The sequence below is a fragment of the Periophthalmus magnuspinnatus genome, chromosome 19 (assembly GCF_009829125.3).
Source record: "Periophthalmus magnuspinnatus isolate fPerMag1 chromosome 19, fPerMag1.2.pri, whole genome shotgun sequence".
Taxonomy (NCBI): Eukaryota; Metazoa; Chordata; class Actinopteri; order Gobiiformes; family Gobiidae; genus Periophthalmus; species Periophthalmus magnuspinnatus.
The window spans coordinates 21,438,709-21,454,260 of NC_047144.1; the positions used below are offsets into that span (position 1 = coordinate 21,438,709).

Sequence of the window (15,552 nt, forward strand, 5' to 3'; positions counted from 1 at the left end):
AACTTTTTGTTCATAAAATTGTTCTAAATGCTAAATATTCACAGGCACAGGGGGTAAAATGCATTTGCCCTTTTAGAAAATGTTTCTGAGTGAATTCTAAAGCAGCTGGAACTTTGACACTAGGACTTTTTAATCACTAAGTAATAAATCATTGAAATTGAACCTCTGACAAGCGTGCACTCACCGTACAGACTGCAGCCTGTAGAATAGCATCAAACCCTCCCTCCGGAGCGTCGAGGTTTCCTGATATTCTCTCTTTCTGCAGCTCACTGTTGTAGAAGGACAGGTCGTTGGTCAGTCTGATCACGTTTTTAAAGGAGAAGGGAGGGTCGCTGTTGGGCCACGGCTGAGCAAGTCTGAGACAATCAAAAAGATACAAAGTAAATCAGATGAAAAATAACTACAAATACTACCACTACCAATACTACTGACAGCTATTTTTCATAATATTTCTCATATATTTATACTTTTAGACACCTTAGCCTTGGTATTTTACATTGAACAACTTGAAAATATGTACACGTGTATGGGTTTTAAAAAAAATATTATTTTAAGGGATGAAGAGTCTAGATCATGGTGCAGTGAGGACTGAGGAAGTTTTAATCAGGTTACTAGTTTGTACTAAAACTAAAGTTGGTTGGCTGTATATTGTGAGGGAAAGTTGACACAGGAGTCTGATAAAATTGACAAGTCTTTAAAAACTTAACAACATAATATTTATACATGCTTTTTGGGGTTGAGTACCTCCTAAGGTTTGTCTCACACTAGAAATAATTCACATAAACCATTAATCTAATAGTAAATAGTTAGTTATTAGTTGTATTTTCTTGTTTTAATGCTACTGAAGTCTAAAATTTTCCAAAACATAAGCATTAAGAATGTAAATGTTACTTTGAAAACATTTTATATTCAAATACAATTCAATCTCACCTTCTTTTCAATAGTGACACGAATATTGGCAGGAAAATACTGTACTGTACTAAGATTTTGCATGCATTATAACCTTAAACTTGTATTTAAAAATGCTTCTTACTTGGACGGTCTCATGTCCGTCTGGGGCTCGATCACTTTGTCTACAAATTTTCCAAAGCCGATGGTGTAGTCGTCTGAGAGCTCACCCACCAACGACGCTGTAAACAGACACGACACATGAACAACCATAGCACACAGGGCTGGGAAGTAACTACAACTACTATACCTACTATAACTCTACTCTGAAAAATTAACTCTGTCTCAAGAGTAAACTGAACACTCCAGGGAGCAGGACCATGCATTCAGTGAAGACATGTTGAAAATAACTCTTTACATGAACTGGAGAACTGAAGAAGCGGCTTGGATGAGCAGCGAAACCTCTTCTTACAACGATTTGTCCAGTTGACAGATTTAAACGTCGTCTTTTGCTATAACTTTTGGTGTGTTAAACCTACACTTCATATATTACTGTGTGACGTCACCTGTATCGCTCGGCTTCAGCCAAATTAAAGCAGTTAAAGGTTTGACGCTGTTCAAGGTAATTATAGATGAGGAATGAGGCCTGATAATCGCTCCCCCATCTATAATTGCATCCTCAGACCCAAAGCAAACAAAGAAAGCAAAGAGAACAATAGAGCGAGCCAGTAGGGCCATTAAAGGCTGAAACTGTTAACAATAGAAGTTTACAGTTTCAGTGTAGTTAGCTCCTCCCTTCAGATTGATATAAGGCAGTGTCCAGCAGTAATCTGACCAGAACTGAAGAACTTGGATGAGCAGCAAAACGTCCTCACTCCTACAACTTTTTGTCCAGTTTTGTCCAGATTTTACTTTGTCTTTTAGTATGAATCAGACTTGGACGACTGAGGGATTGCACAGACATTCCAGTAGCGAAATAAAAATACCAGAATCACGTAGAGCGGGTTAATACAAATGTTTTAAGACCAAAATGACGAGTCTGACAGCAGTAGTTACAGAGACAGGGGTGATTTCTAATGTTAAGTGAACTGGAGCCAGAGTCGCCCATGATCACTTGCTATTTGGAACGTAGCTAGCAGGTTAGCTATGTCCATTTATATCAAGAGTCTAATTTCCAGCACCCTTTCCACCGCTGACACCACCCACACTCCGCGCTCCTCACCCAGCTGCGTGCCCATCTTCTTGAGGTTGTCCAAATCGTCGGCCATGGAGTTGGAGAAGTCCATGAGGATGTAGAGATCCAGAGGGCCTTTTAGAGGAGAGAAGACTTCCACGTCCAGAAACTTCTCTTCTCCAGGCAGGAAGCTCATGGTCACCTGCTGCGGAGTCACCTGCGACTTAGCCAAGCCCATGTCGATGCGGTTTTTCTGGAGTGCAAAACAAAACAGAGCAGGGGGTCAGTATTTATTATGGGTACGACAGCAACTAGCAGTTATTTTAGTGGTTAGTTTAGAAGTTATTTTTGATTAATCGACTAGTCAAATTATTATTTTTACTGTATATTTAGATTTTCAAAGCACATTTTAACCAAATAAAGGTCGAAATATGGTGAATGAAGGTGTCAAAAACAAGAAATCAGTTGACATTTTGATATGTGTTTTAGAGCAGTGTCTAGATAGCGATTATGATTATAAAAATACAACTAGGATTATTTGTTACAGTCGACTACTCATGATTAATCAATTAACCACTGCAGCCCTAATCGTGGATACTTTTTCTTTGTGCAAATGGCGAACATTTTGCGATTTTTCTGTACAATGCTAAGATTTGAGCTGAAGAAGATGGAATAAATCACTTCTATGACTCATTACAGATGCAAACTGTGTTCATTCTGCGATTTATTTATATACTTTGTGCTTTTATAGTGTCAGACATAAATTTGTTTCAGTATCATAGCTTCTCGTTGATATTTTCTTCTGCCATATATCACACTTCAAAATTTGTTACTGGTACAAGGCTTCTATACTGTGTTTGACAGGAGAAAAATAAGAGGACGTACCATATCTATGGACATGGAGCTCTTGGCCGTGATGATCGCCGCAGCACTGCAGCCGTGGGCCAGGATGTTCTTGTACAGGTCACAGCGAGGCCCATTAAATGTCTGGACACAGCAGAGACAAGCAGCACAATGGTAAATCAGTCACACATGATGCCATTTATTTTTACAGACAGAACCACAGGCACCTAGGTCCCATAATCCTCCACTCCACATACATGCCATAACTGGACCATCTATTGATGCAGTAAACACACATTTATATTTTAGTTACCTACTTCATACAGCCACTGATGAAACATAACAAAGTAAAATTAGTAAAGTACTATACTAAAGTATAAATTTTAGGCAAATCATCAGATCTCAAAATCAGCACGAAATACTTTTACTTTTTACTCTTTAAGTACATTTTTAAACAGGTGCTTAAATACTTTTACTTAAATAGATATTATCATGTGCTACTTTTAGTTTTACTTGAGTATTTTGCTGCAGTATCTGTACTTAAAATAATCAGGAAAGGCCCATTTTTATCCAATTTACATGATTTTTATTCAGGATCAGACGAAGCTTTCACAAACGGGAATGTTTTGCTGCTTGTTTTAGTATTTAATAGCCCTAATGTCACAACAGTAGCTCAGTTGTTAGTGTTGGTTCACTCATCTGAAGGTTGGCAGTTCAAATCCTACAGATGAGCGCTGTTGTTGGGTCCTTGGGCAAGACTCTTAACCCACCTCACCCTCAGTGTCTGCGTACTCTGGTGTATGTGTGTGTGTGTGGGACTGGGTGAGTGGTTCCTTGATGTAAAGCGTTTTGAGTTCCTTGAAGGTGGAAAAGGTTCTCCATAAACACTTGCTAATCCCTTTTGAGCAGCCACAACATCAAATTTGTTCCATGTTGTGTCATCCTGTGCGGGGTCTCACCTCATCGGGGCAGTAGGCACATCCCACTCCGGCCTGAAGACATTCGGAGCAGCTTTTGGCCCGTGCAGCAAAACAGTAGTTCTCTGCAACAAGTGTACAAATAGAGAAGTAAAACACCACACGGACATGGGACGGATTTGAATGGGTCAGATTTTCCATGTCAGATATATTGAATGTAAAATAAGGCTGAGTTTCTTACCATCAGCTGAAGAGATGGTGAACAGGGAGGTGAAAATGCCCAAAGCCAAAGAGAGACGTAAGGCCCATCTTCCCATCTCCTCCCTGCAGCACGAACACAAGCACAAACTTATTGCTCAGACAAATCAGGATTGTCAGCGTTAAACGGCCCATATTACACGATCTTCTGATCTTTTATAATGTCGTTTCCTCATCAAAAGCAAACCTGGAGTTGTGTTTTGTTTCACTCATGCATGTTTAACACACAAACCCTGCACATTTAGAACAATGAACAACAGCAAGAGGCTTAAGCATTACATTACCTTCATACGACATGTGCAAAAGTATTAAACAAATGTTAAAAAAAAAGTAAATACAGTCTTTCAAATTCTGTGCAAAGTACTTTTGGGTTTGAACAATAGTTTAAAGAAATTATATAATAGGACAAAAACTATTTAAATACAGCACGTTTTCTGGTTTCTGGTTAAATTTACAACAATGAATATGATATTTTGAGAGATTTAGGATTAGATTCAATACGTATATTTTGCTCTATCAAACTCAAAACGCTCTGATCCACCTTGTGATGTCATGAAATAATACAGGAAGGAAGTGCTCCACAGTGTTTTTAAACTCCACACATCTTCACTAGAATCATTTGGATCATTTCAGACCTGGAATTGCCCATCTCTACTGAAAAAAGGTAAAAATGTAGCTGTTAACGTGAAAACTACAGCTTGATGGCATCACAAGGTGGAACAGGGTATTTGGAGATGTGTGTGTGAATGTGTGAATGAAAGAAGGACAACTCCGGGTATGTTTTTGAGGAGGTAACAACATTATAACATGACTTAAAGCTCATAAGAGTCAGTTTTGTGTAATATAAGAGAAATAGAAAGTTGTGTTTGATATTTGTTGACTAGCATAGAGAAAATATGTCGATCAATCCCCTTTTTGGAACTTAAAAGTGCACGTTTTTGTTGAATCTTTGCTGCATGTTCACAAACATATAAGTAGTATATGTTGGATTTCTGTTCTATATTAACATTAACATTACCGAGCTGTGTTTACCGATCACAATTTATCGATACAAAGTTGTTTACGCTTACATCCAATCAGAAAACAGAATGATTTCCTTACTTTTGTTCATTTATAAGTGCACTGACTGTATAACCTTTTTGGTGAATGGCATGCCCTGTGCTTGTCTCCATGGAGATGTGATTGCTTTGCTTGAATGTTCCATGATTGGTTTTAAACATATCATTTCTACATAGACAAACAGGTGATGTCAATAGACCAAGTCAGTGAGAATTAATGTTTTTTGAGGTATTTTGAGCGAATAAAACACCTGTAATGAAACAAAAGCTACATAGAAATGTTTAAAGCCATATAGAGTAGCATTTTGGGCAAAGCAATGACATCCCCATGGAAGCAAGTACCACAAAAATTACATAACCAGACAGCAAAATACAATAATACACACATTTTCCAACACATCATATACAGTAGATCACAGATTGCAGGATAAAGGCTCTATTCTCTCACTGCTATTAAAAACCCCAAAAATCAAGCCAACTCAAACAAAGGGACAACTATGTCTCTGAGAACTGCAGTTACTCCAGTGGGACGATAATGACGGTGGGTTATTTGTACCAGGGTTGGACGATGTGAAAATGATGTGATCTTGTATGACTGTTTTCTATTGTGATATTTTAATATTTTTTCAGTTGAGTTAAATTAAAGCATAAATGTACATATTTATTTTAATAGATTCTTTTTTCAGACTTTTTTGTCCAGTTTGTATTCATACCTGAAAGTTTCGGCTGCCCACTACTAGTCACGTGACCACTCTGAGAAAGACTGAAGAGCAGCCAAACCTGTCAGGCATGAAAACAAACTACACTTTGGTTTGAAAAACGACTCTATTAAAAAGACTAAATGAACCTCATTGGACTAAAAATGCACATACTTTCATTTACTAGTTGAACTGGGTCAAAATAAAAACTGAAGTGTGCCAATAGACTTATACTGAGGTGGTCCAGGGCATTGAACCAGCAACTTTGTGCATAATACACAAGGTTCCTGTGGTGTAAATGTTAAATATGTAACAATAAAGAATGCGATGTACTCCAATTGATGTCTTTGCATGAATGAATGAATACAATTAATCCCCCAGGTTTCGTGATAATTGGATAACTTTGGATGTTTTATGTATATTGCAGGGGGCACTATAGTCACCATTTGTTATGTGACTAAATAGGCTTTGATTTTGCACAGTTGGTTAAATTTATGCTCTGTAGTTTGATGCAGTGGCCGTGAGCAGGTATCAAAGAAACAAGATTAAAGATATTTTTTCACGTCATGTTACGCAAAAACCTTAGTGAACACGCAATCTCCCAGACCTGCCGCACCCCAACTGCTCGATCCCCCGGTTGAATTTCATTGACCTAAGACAAAGTACACGTGTCTCCCATTCCACAGAGGTCATTTAAAAGTTGTGCGCTGTAGAGCCAATTTGTGTGGACCGTATAAAATATTAATGAGATAATAATGAGAATGATTTTTGTCAATTTTAAGTCGGTTCACTCTGTTCACATTTAGTGGGTTTTTCTCTCTCTATTGCATTTATTGATTTACAATTAATTCAAATTGTGTCCAAGTGCAATTCAGTGGAAGTTCTGGAGGATCCTAGAGGCAAAACTACACTAAGTAAGGTATGGGAGTAGTGTTTGGGTCTCACTAGCTTTTCTGATCAGGGGCACGTAACAGCATTTTCTGCAAAGTTTCACTAATTCAGTCGAGTCTGTGTTTGCTCATGTGTCAGTCCCAGTTTGTCCTCAGTGCATCAGATTTGTCTTTTTAAACAGACTCATGAGTGAAAATATGAATTTATATCTATTTATATTTTTATACTTCATATCGGTATCGTCTAATAATAGTTAGTGGCCACAACAGCAAGAAAAATATTGGAAATCAGTATCGCATCAGCCAATATTGCGATAGTGTTATTTTTTTATATATATATTGCACAGCTCTGGTTTATACTGTTGAGATTTACAAGGCCAACACATGGAATTTCTCCGGAGTGCGAGAGGATGACCTGTGCGCGCTCAAACCACATGGGAACGGGCTGTTAGCAGGTGTGTGTGCATGGGTCTCTGCCACAGTGTCCCATAAATCAATGAGGGAAAGTCAAGAACAAAACAGCCTTCAGCTTGACCTCAAAACTTAGGGCTAAAAACCAAATGTCAACGTATATTTTAGTCCTAATATATACTTCGGCTGGTTGAATTTGAAGCGTAATCTACTTAAAAACGACTAACCAACTGATAACAGGGCTGGAAATCATGCAGGGTCTCTCACGATGTAATAATACTGTGTTATACTTAAAATAACGACACTTGAATTAGCCTTAATAAAGCATGAAGAAAGCCTCATAATGAACAGACACTTTATTACTAGTTTAGGAAGAATAAGAATGATTTAGGCATAATAATCAGGGTTAGGAGTTAGGAAATAAGTTGGTTTAAATCTAAAAGGACTCTCCCTGATCTGGATTTATTATAAACTGTTGTATTCATATTAACAACACTCTATCTTTGTTCAACAACTACACACATCGAATAATCAAAACCATGAATATTATGACTGTAACAAAATATGTGTTTACTTTCTCTAAATAAGTAACAGAAGTGTAAAGCTGCTAGTGCCACAACATCATTTTATACCAAAAAAATGTAGGACTCCATGATATTGATGCTGTATAAACAAATTAAATCTCTACAGCACGTGTCAAACTGAAGGCCCGTGGGCCAAATGCGGCCCGCCATGTCATTTTATGTGGCCTGTGGTGAAGAAAATTAAAAGGTATGACTGTCTTAAAATGTCAGTTTATCAAGAGACACAGTTACACAGCCATTTTTTAATATCTATGCAAATCCATATGCAATATTTGTAACTTAAATGAGTAATAAATATAGAAATGGTTACTTAACAAGATTAAAAAGTAGTTGCATTTATTTTGGCACATCCCAACAACCAAACTTTACAATTCCATTTGCCTTAATTTAATTTACACTACATTTGTTAATAGTATAGCCTGCAATGAAAAAATGCAAAAATATAACAAAAATATTCAATTAGAAAATGATTTTGCCTATGACGTGAGCCACATTTTCTTTATCCCTGATTCCGATAATCCAGATAAAATGTGACAAAAATGTACAATTAAAGACAGGAATATGTTAGTAAAAATATATGAAAATGTAGAACTACAAATGCAGTACAAATTATTCGAATCCACAATTTCTGCCATGTGATTGTACTAGTTTAGCCGTTCAGATTTCACTCTTTTGTCAAATATTAATACTTCCGTGTGTAAGAAAGTTGAAAAATCATTTAAATCAGGGGCATCAAACTCATTTTCACTCAGGGCCACATCAGCAAAATGGTTTTCATCAAGGGCCAGATGTAACTGTGTGGCAGAATAAATGTCACTAAATGTAAACAAATGTCACGTAAAATAAATGTAACTACTTTATAACTTGTTAAATAACTGTTTCTGTATTTATTACTTACTCAACTTGCAAATATGATGTGTTTGTAACTGTCTATCTCCTGATAAACTGACATTTTTCAAAGTGTGTATCGGGTCTCACTGCTCACAGGCCTTCACACTGCTTCAAAAACACACCCTCTGTTGTTTGGTTGTGTCTTCTGCTGCGTGCTGATTACAACCTTTTTATTCTTGGACAATTTGTTGCTTTTCTCGAAGGCTAACTTTTGAATACTTAGCTCCGTGTTTGGCGTCCCGGTTCGTAACACAAAAAAACATACAAGTTTTTCTTTTCTCAACTTATATTCACCTTCACATTTCTTCAAAACTCCCCTGCATGTTGCCAATTTTCCTCTTTTCCACAATAAATCAGCAGAGACTTATTTTAAAATGACAGTTATGCCTTTAATTTACCTTCTCGCGGCCACATAAAGCAACGTGGAGGGCCACATTTGGTCCGCGGGCCTTGAGTTTGACACACGTGATTTACATGTAAGGTTTTAGTCAAATTCTTAACTGTATTTTTCATCCGACTGCCCTCAAATGCAACACCAACTTCCCTTTGAAATGTTTACAGTTAGAAAACGTTTCGATTGGCCCCTGCTGTCGTGACATCATCTGTAATATATTATAATATACTGTCTTCTGTAATAAATGTTTTACGATTTTGGCGGGACGGATTATCTGAGAAACTTTCTTGCCAGCACTTTCTTTCCATTGTACGAGAAGACACTACGCAACAACAAAGTAATAGCCAAAAGGTAAAACTATTCTACTATATGGACCAGAAGGCAATGAACCCAAACCGCAAGCGGAGATGAAGTTACACGAGCAAACACGCTGCTTTTCATCTTGGTTAACACATGAGAGAAAGAGCAATGAGTGACTACAGTGCAGAGGTACTCAAGTAGAAGTACAAAGTAGCGGTCCAAGAAATGACTGAAGTAAGAGTCAATGGGAAAAGTACTAATAAAGTGAATGACGTGAATGTAATTTGAAGCACTAAACATTAAAAATAATGCATAGAATCTTGTATTTTCAAAGAATAAACCCAAAAATGAGACAAACTAAATCATATCCGAAGAAACGCTGCAAGAAACACGAGTATTCAAATCATATCATATTGTTTACATAAAGGCTCCTCACTGTGGGAAGAGTAACCACAACTTTTATTAAGTGAGAGTACTTTTACTTCAATAAAAATATGACTCATGCATGCTGCTAGACAAGTACAATTTCTTTAAAAAGTTACTCTGAGTACCACCCACCTCTGATTCAGTACCAGAAACCACAAAAAACTAAAGTTATAGAGTTTTGTACAATGCAATGTGCAGGTGAGTAAGTCTATAATTTATGCAGTAAAAGTCATATATATATACACTTTTACTATATAATGTTATAAGTACAGTATGCAGTATATAGAGGTTTATATCCCAATCTATGTCATGCCAACGAGAGCCAATCCATCCATTTCTAACTGTATAGACAAGGAAGTTTATGTTGCATTTGTGGGCAGTCCGAAAAAACTATAGGTGCAAATTTTAATAAAACAAAACAAAAAACTATACAAGATTTTAACACACACAGAAGCACTGATATTTGAAACCTGAAATCTAATACATTGCTTTAAGAACCTACCTTTTTGTGCCCCAAAGTCCACAGGCCAAAGCAATAAGTTTAAGAAGACAAATATATCAGTTTGTTCTGTAAAGAAAGCGAAAAAGATCTGCTTCCTCTGGCGTTGATAAGAAAAATATCAAGTCCTCATGTGAAGTTCAAAGTCTAGGGTAAAAGAATGCCTCCAGTTGTCTTTTGTTACCTCTTGTTATGCTGAGTCCTGGTCAAATATTTACTGAATCAAACCCAGCACATAGACCAAAGTGAGGGCTGTGGAAAGAATGCACTGATATGAGGAGACCTGATAACTCCTCTATCTTCAGGTGTTGTGCTGCGGTCGTTGGATCTTCCCTTGTTCCTATAACGTGCAAATCTCCACACCTCTCCAGTCACTCAGCATGTGTCACAGAGCCCCCACCCGCCTCTGCTGCATTCCAGCCCGACAGCAGTTCACCTGTGTGGGCTTGAGAGTGCGCGGCAGGCCCCTCCCTCCTCCCGTGGCCTCCTCCCAAGCCCTTGGGAGTGGCTGGGTGAGCAAGAACACTGGCTGCGGGCTATGGGAAATGCTCTCTTTGTGCGCTCGTATGAAGCAGTTTGTCGGCGCTACACAGGTCAAGTGCGTTTTCTGTGTTTCTGTGTTATAAGTTCAGTCTTGTGAGGGGGAATTGAAGGGGAATGCGTCAGGCTTTGTGTAATGATTTGTTTTAAAAATGTAATCCAAGAAAACATTAAAAACATAGCATGCCTGGATCATAGATGGATAAGAATCAGATACATTTACTGAACGTTTTGAAGAAATTATAGACCTACTTGACACCACATTATTATTATTATTATTATTATTATTATTATTATTATTATTATTATTATTATTATTATTATTATTATTATTATTATTACATTTATATTATTTTTATTTTTTTTATTGTATTTCTAGTATTATTTATTTACTTACACTTTTTTTTAATAATGCATTTTGGTTACTCTTCCCACTGTGAATAAGTCTACAAATGGCAAAGGCTTAATGTTGACAATATTAAATGGTTGGAATGTTTGCATTTCCTGCACCTTATATTATCTTTTTTTTTTTTTTTTTTGTCTATTCTTAAATTGGGACAAATACATGTATTTTTCTAAACTGTTGGACTCGGGCGATATGCCTAGATTCTAATTTAAATGTTTATGACAATCTATGTACACAAAGTGGCTTTATATTATTTATAACAGATAACTACAACTATTAATTTCTTCTGAGAGTTCACACTTCACTGTGATTGGTTGAATCCACTTGTCACTCACTTTAATGTGCATTGAGCTAAATTAAAGCAGTGAATTACCATGAGATAATAGCGAGAAAATAGCAGTCAAAAGATTGTCAAACTGATCACACTCTAACATCAAAAATAGCCTCGCTGCACGAAGATGTACTTTGACACATTATAATTGTTACAGCTCAGGTATCAGACCGGAGAAATGATAGATGTGATATAAATGAGGTATTAACCACTAGGGTCCATGTTCCAATAACTAACTTGAGTAGTGTCATCACCAAATACGTATTTATTATCCATGAGAAACTTGAACAATGTGATAACACTCTACTCTTATTAAGTACGCTGTTATTATTCTGCCTATACCTTAAGTCTGCTAAACTCTTAAAGTACATTAGCCTTTGTGTACCAGATGACAGACGGAGGAGGTTGTGGTGGAGGAGGTGTGAAAGTCTGTATGGTGCACACAGAGGAGTAAGTTTCACTGAGCACTGCCCCTGCCCTGACACACAATCCTTTACTCCCTGCTCCCTCTGATTGTGTTGTTGCAGCTACCTTCACCAGAGACTACAAATCTCCCCATGGCTCTGAAAACAGGTCACAACCTCGACGAGAGAGTTCACCTCCGCCTGCGACAAAAGAAATGCCAACAACTTAAAAATAAACTTATAAAACAAAAGCATATATATTGTACTGCCTGTTGTAGTGTTCATTTACAGTTCTGCAGAATTATTTTACCGGTATATCATTCTGGTCAACACAAGTGTAAGTTTTTTTGTGTGTATGTCTATCTTTGCATGTATCCATAGTGATTAACAACTTGAAACCGTATTCAGTTTATTTTGAATGGAAAAAAGCCTGGGCGTATAATAAACTGAAACCCATGAATATTTATGAGTTTCAGAATCATGAAGAATTGGAATCGTTGCTATGGTTATTGACAATTTGAACAATCTTAACAATTTGAAAGACATGAATATCTGTTTATATAACGTGTAATATCTTTGTAGGACCAGAGTGGGTGAGACGGGTGATTTTAGATTTAAAGGTGGGTTGAGCGGGTTGAAAAAAAAATTCTAACTTTTGATCAGGAGCTTGAATTGATAAATACCTGAAATTGCCTGAAAATAAGCATTTTTAATGCGATTTTTCTCACCTGCTCAACAAACGACAAAAAATTCTAAAAAAAAAAAAAAAAAGTAAAATTATTTCAATTAACGTTGTAGTGCAGTAAACTCTTTTGATCGTTTTTGTTGTGGACTAAATTGAAAAGGCCCAAACACAGTATAGAAGCTAAAAGCAGCTAAAATGTGATGTTATTACAGTATTATATTGCAAAGTCATAATATCATCATTGGAAATCTAATCCGAGTTGTGCCTTTTCTGAAAACACTTCTCTGTGAGCAGCCCTGATGTTTACAGTCAGGCTGAACTTCATTTTGCAAGTCTGAACTACGGAAGCCCAGAGGAACGTGTTAGGAGGGAGGAGGGGGAAATAAAATAGATTTTCTTCCGGGCAAAATGATATACACTTAAAATTTGATTAATCCATACAATCGATTTTTTCCCCAGCCCTGAAATAAATATGTTGAAAAACGATAAGAAAATAATAATTGCATATTGTGGCTCCTACAGTGTTAAATATCCCTCTGCGCTCAATAAAACATTTTCCATCTACTTTCCCCACCCACTTCTCCATCACTGTGATTTAACCAATCACAGTGAAATGTCACAACATAGATAGTTTTTGTTGCTTCTTAAATGCAAAATAAAGCTACTAAGTGAACGTCAATCACAATTAAATAGAAATTGTGAGTTTGGTCTAAGAAATAAATTTTGATCACAGCAATCCATTAGTCTTAAAGGTAAAAACATGAAAAAACAGACCTAGTTCATTTTAAACAGTTTGCAGTGTCCAAAGTTCATTATCACTTATCTTACGCATTCAGAGCATCCTAATTATTCTCAGTGATGAGTTTACACTTTTCATAACTTTCAGTGAGCAGAACGGAGTTTTGTCGCAACAGTAAAGCTAACAACAACTAGCATGCAAACCACACACTTCCAGATCACCGCACAATAAAGCACTTTGTTATTAGATGCAGACAGACACAGCAGATTATTTTAACCTCAAGAGCTGCTCATACAATTTTTTGCTCAAATACACGGGAAAAATCAGGCACAACCCATTGCCTTTACTCACTGGAAATTAAATGAAAATATGAAATTTATAATCTAATGCACTATAATAATGTAATAATTTTGTTTATTGTTGAACTTAATAATAACGACTGAGAATAAAAATTGTGCCATAAAAGGTTTTACCGTACTTAAAATTGCCCCAAAATGCTCACATTTCTATGGTGAAGAAATCAAAAAACAACTGTAACTCTAAGATATTTGCAAAACATACACTGCAAATTATGTCATTCTAAAAAGACAATCTAAATATGAATAATGTAGATTAGATTCTCAGCTCACAATATACAAGCACAGTACAGTACTTCCCTTTAACAGAGAAGACAATGGTGGCCCCACATAGCCAAAAAGCAACCTGGACTGTACAAAATCACACTTTGTACTGCCCTAAAAATAAGAAATAAAATACTGTTCAAAAATCAGATTAATACAGGTGTTAAGTCACTTTTTTACTCCACAAATTGTATAAAAAAAAAACTTAATATAAAATGTGGGAAGCACAGCAAGACTTACTATGGCGCAGAAGTTGTATTTGTTGATAAGGTCATCCGTGGGGACAGTCCAGTCTCTCTTCACTCTGCTGCTTGTCTGTTTTCTGAAAAGAGCAGTTGAAAGTTTGAGGTCAGAGGAGTGGTGAGCGCAGAGAAAGACGGCCCACACACTGTACTACACACTGGCTCTGTCTGAGGTCAGCCCCTCGCTATTCACAACACACCGACACCAGCTGTTTTGGAGCGACTCATGTCACTTCTGTTCATTAAAGCAACTGTATGTAAGATTTATATTGACCTAACTGATTTATATGCAATGTGTCCCCAGATATGAGGTAAAATAAACATGGATTTTACTGATAATAATTGTAATGCTGATTTATCCTTAATTACAAAAACATTGGCCATGATGACACATTTGTTTTTGTTATAATTGGGTCTTTTGGTTCTCAGGCACATTGCACACTTACTGTAGCTCAACAGACCTAGCCTACATACAAAAACTGTAAACAATGGTTGTTTCCAGTTTCAGTGCAGTTAGCTCCTCCCTTCAGACAGATATAATGCAGCGTCCACCAGAAAATCTTACCAGAACTGAAGATGAGCAGCGAAACATCTTCACTCCTACAACTTTTTGCCCAGTTTACAGATTTTACTTTTAGATTTTACTCTGGATCAGACTGAGGGATTACAAAGACATGTTTTCAAGACGATGAGTTGCCAGTTTCAAAGGTGAAATCCAGTTGGTTTAAACCTAAAAGGACTCTTTCTGATCTGAATCATCACTACGTAAACCCCAGCACTTGCAGCCAATCATTAATCAGTGCCTTTTTTTTGCTGCTGTAGTATATACTGTCCATATGCGAAGAAAGAGAACAACTTGTGTCCTCTAACTACAGGTTAAAACCCACCTCCATAATTTGAACTCTTCCAAACCACATGCTTTTCCTACCAAGTTGATAACTGTGATCTGCGAACAATTTAAACACGATTCAACTAATATTGCATTAATTACCCTTCCCGAAAGATTAAATATGTAAGCTGGTTAATAATAATGCAACAGGCTAAAGCTAGGTACTTACTGTTTAAATGGAGTTAATAAATCTAAGAGTGAAAGGATTAGCATGGCGTAGTTAGTCAAAAGTACAACTGGGCAGGCCACGTCTAGGTCCAGATGTGTCGTTTAAGTTACACATTGTGCACATAACTCTGGCCTTAAATAATCTGGTATAATATGAATCCATTGCGGGCATAAAAAGTACATGATGCACTTAGTCACATTGTTATTACGAGATAAACTCAAACTGCAGAAGGGTAGAACTGACCGACGTGGATTCAGCAGTTTCACCACTTTCATTTTTTCATTATTACCACAAAG

The 15,552-nt window shown here is 36.8% G+C and overlaps 1 protein-coding gene across 4 annotated transcripts in view; it reads right to left on the bottom strand.

Annotated features, from left to right (window-relative positions):
* The window catches only part of itgb4 (integrin, beta 4), a 41,705-nt gene extending 27,432 nt beyond the window's left edge, over window positions 1-14,273 (bottom strand). The window contains exons 1-7 of one of the 4 annotated variants that reach the window (XM_055229774.1): window positions 14,197-14,273; window positions 4,064-4,146; window positions 3,865-3,947; window positions 2,948-3,049; window positions 2,111-2,315; window positions 1,034-1,130; window positions 185-356 (exon numbers count right to left, since the gene is read on the bottom strand). In XM_055229774.1, the coding sequence (XP_055085749.1) occupies window positions 185-356; window positions 1,034-1,130; window positions 2,111-2,315; window positions 2,948-3,049; window positions 3,865-3,947; window positions 4,064-4,139 (735 nt within the window). In that variant the 5' untranslated portion in view covers window positions 4,140-4,146; window positions 14,197-14,273. Of the gene's footprint in view, window positions 1-184; window positions 357-1,033; window positions 1,131-2,110; window positions 2,316-2,947; window positions 3,050-3,864; window positions 3,948-4,063; window positions 4,147-10,234; window positions 10,648-14,196 lie in introns of those variants that run through there. The other 3 variants (XM_033984513.2, XM_055229773.1, XM_055229775.1) reach the window with 3 other exon arrangements.
* Between the last annotated feature and the right edge of the window lie 1,279 nt (window positions 14,274-15,552).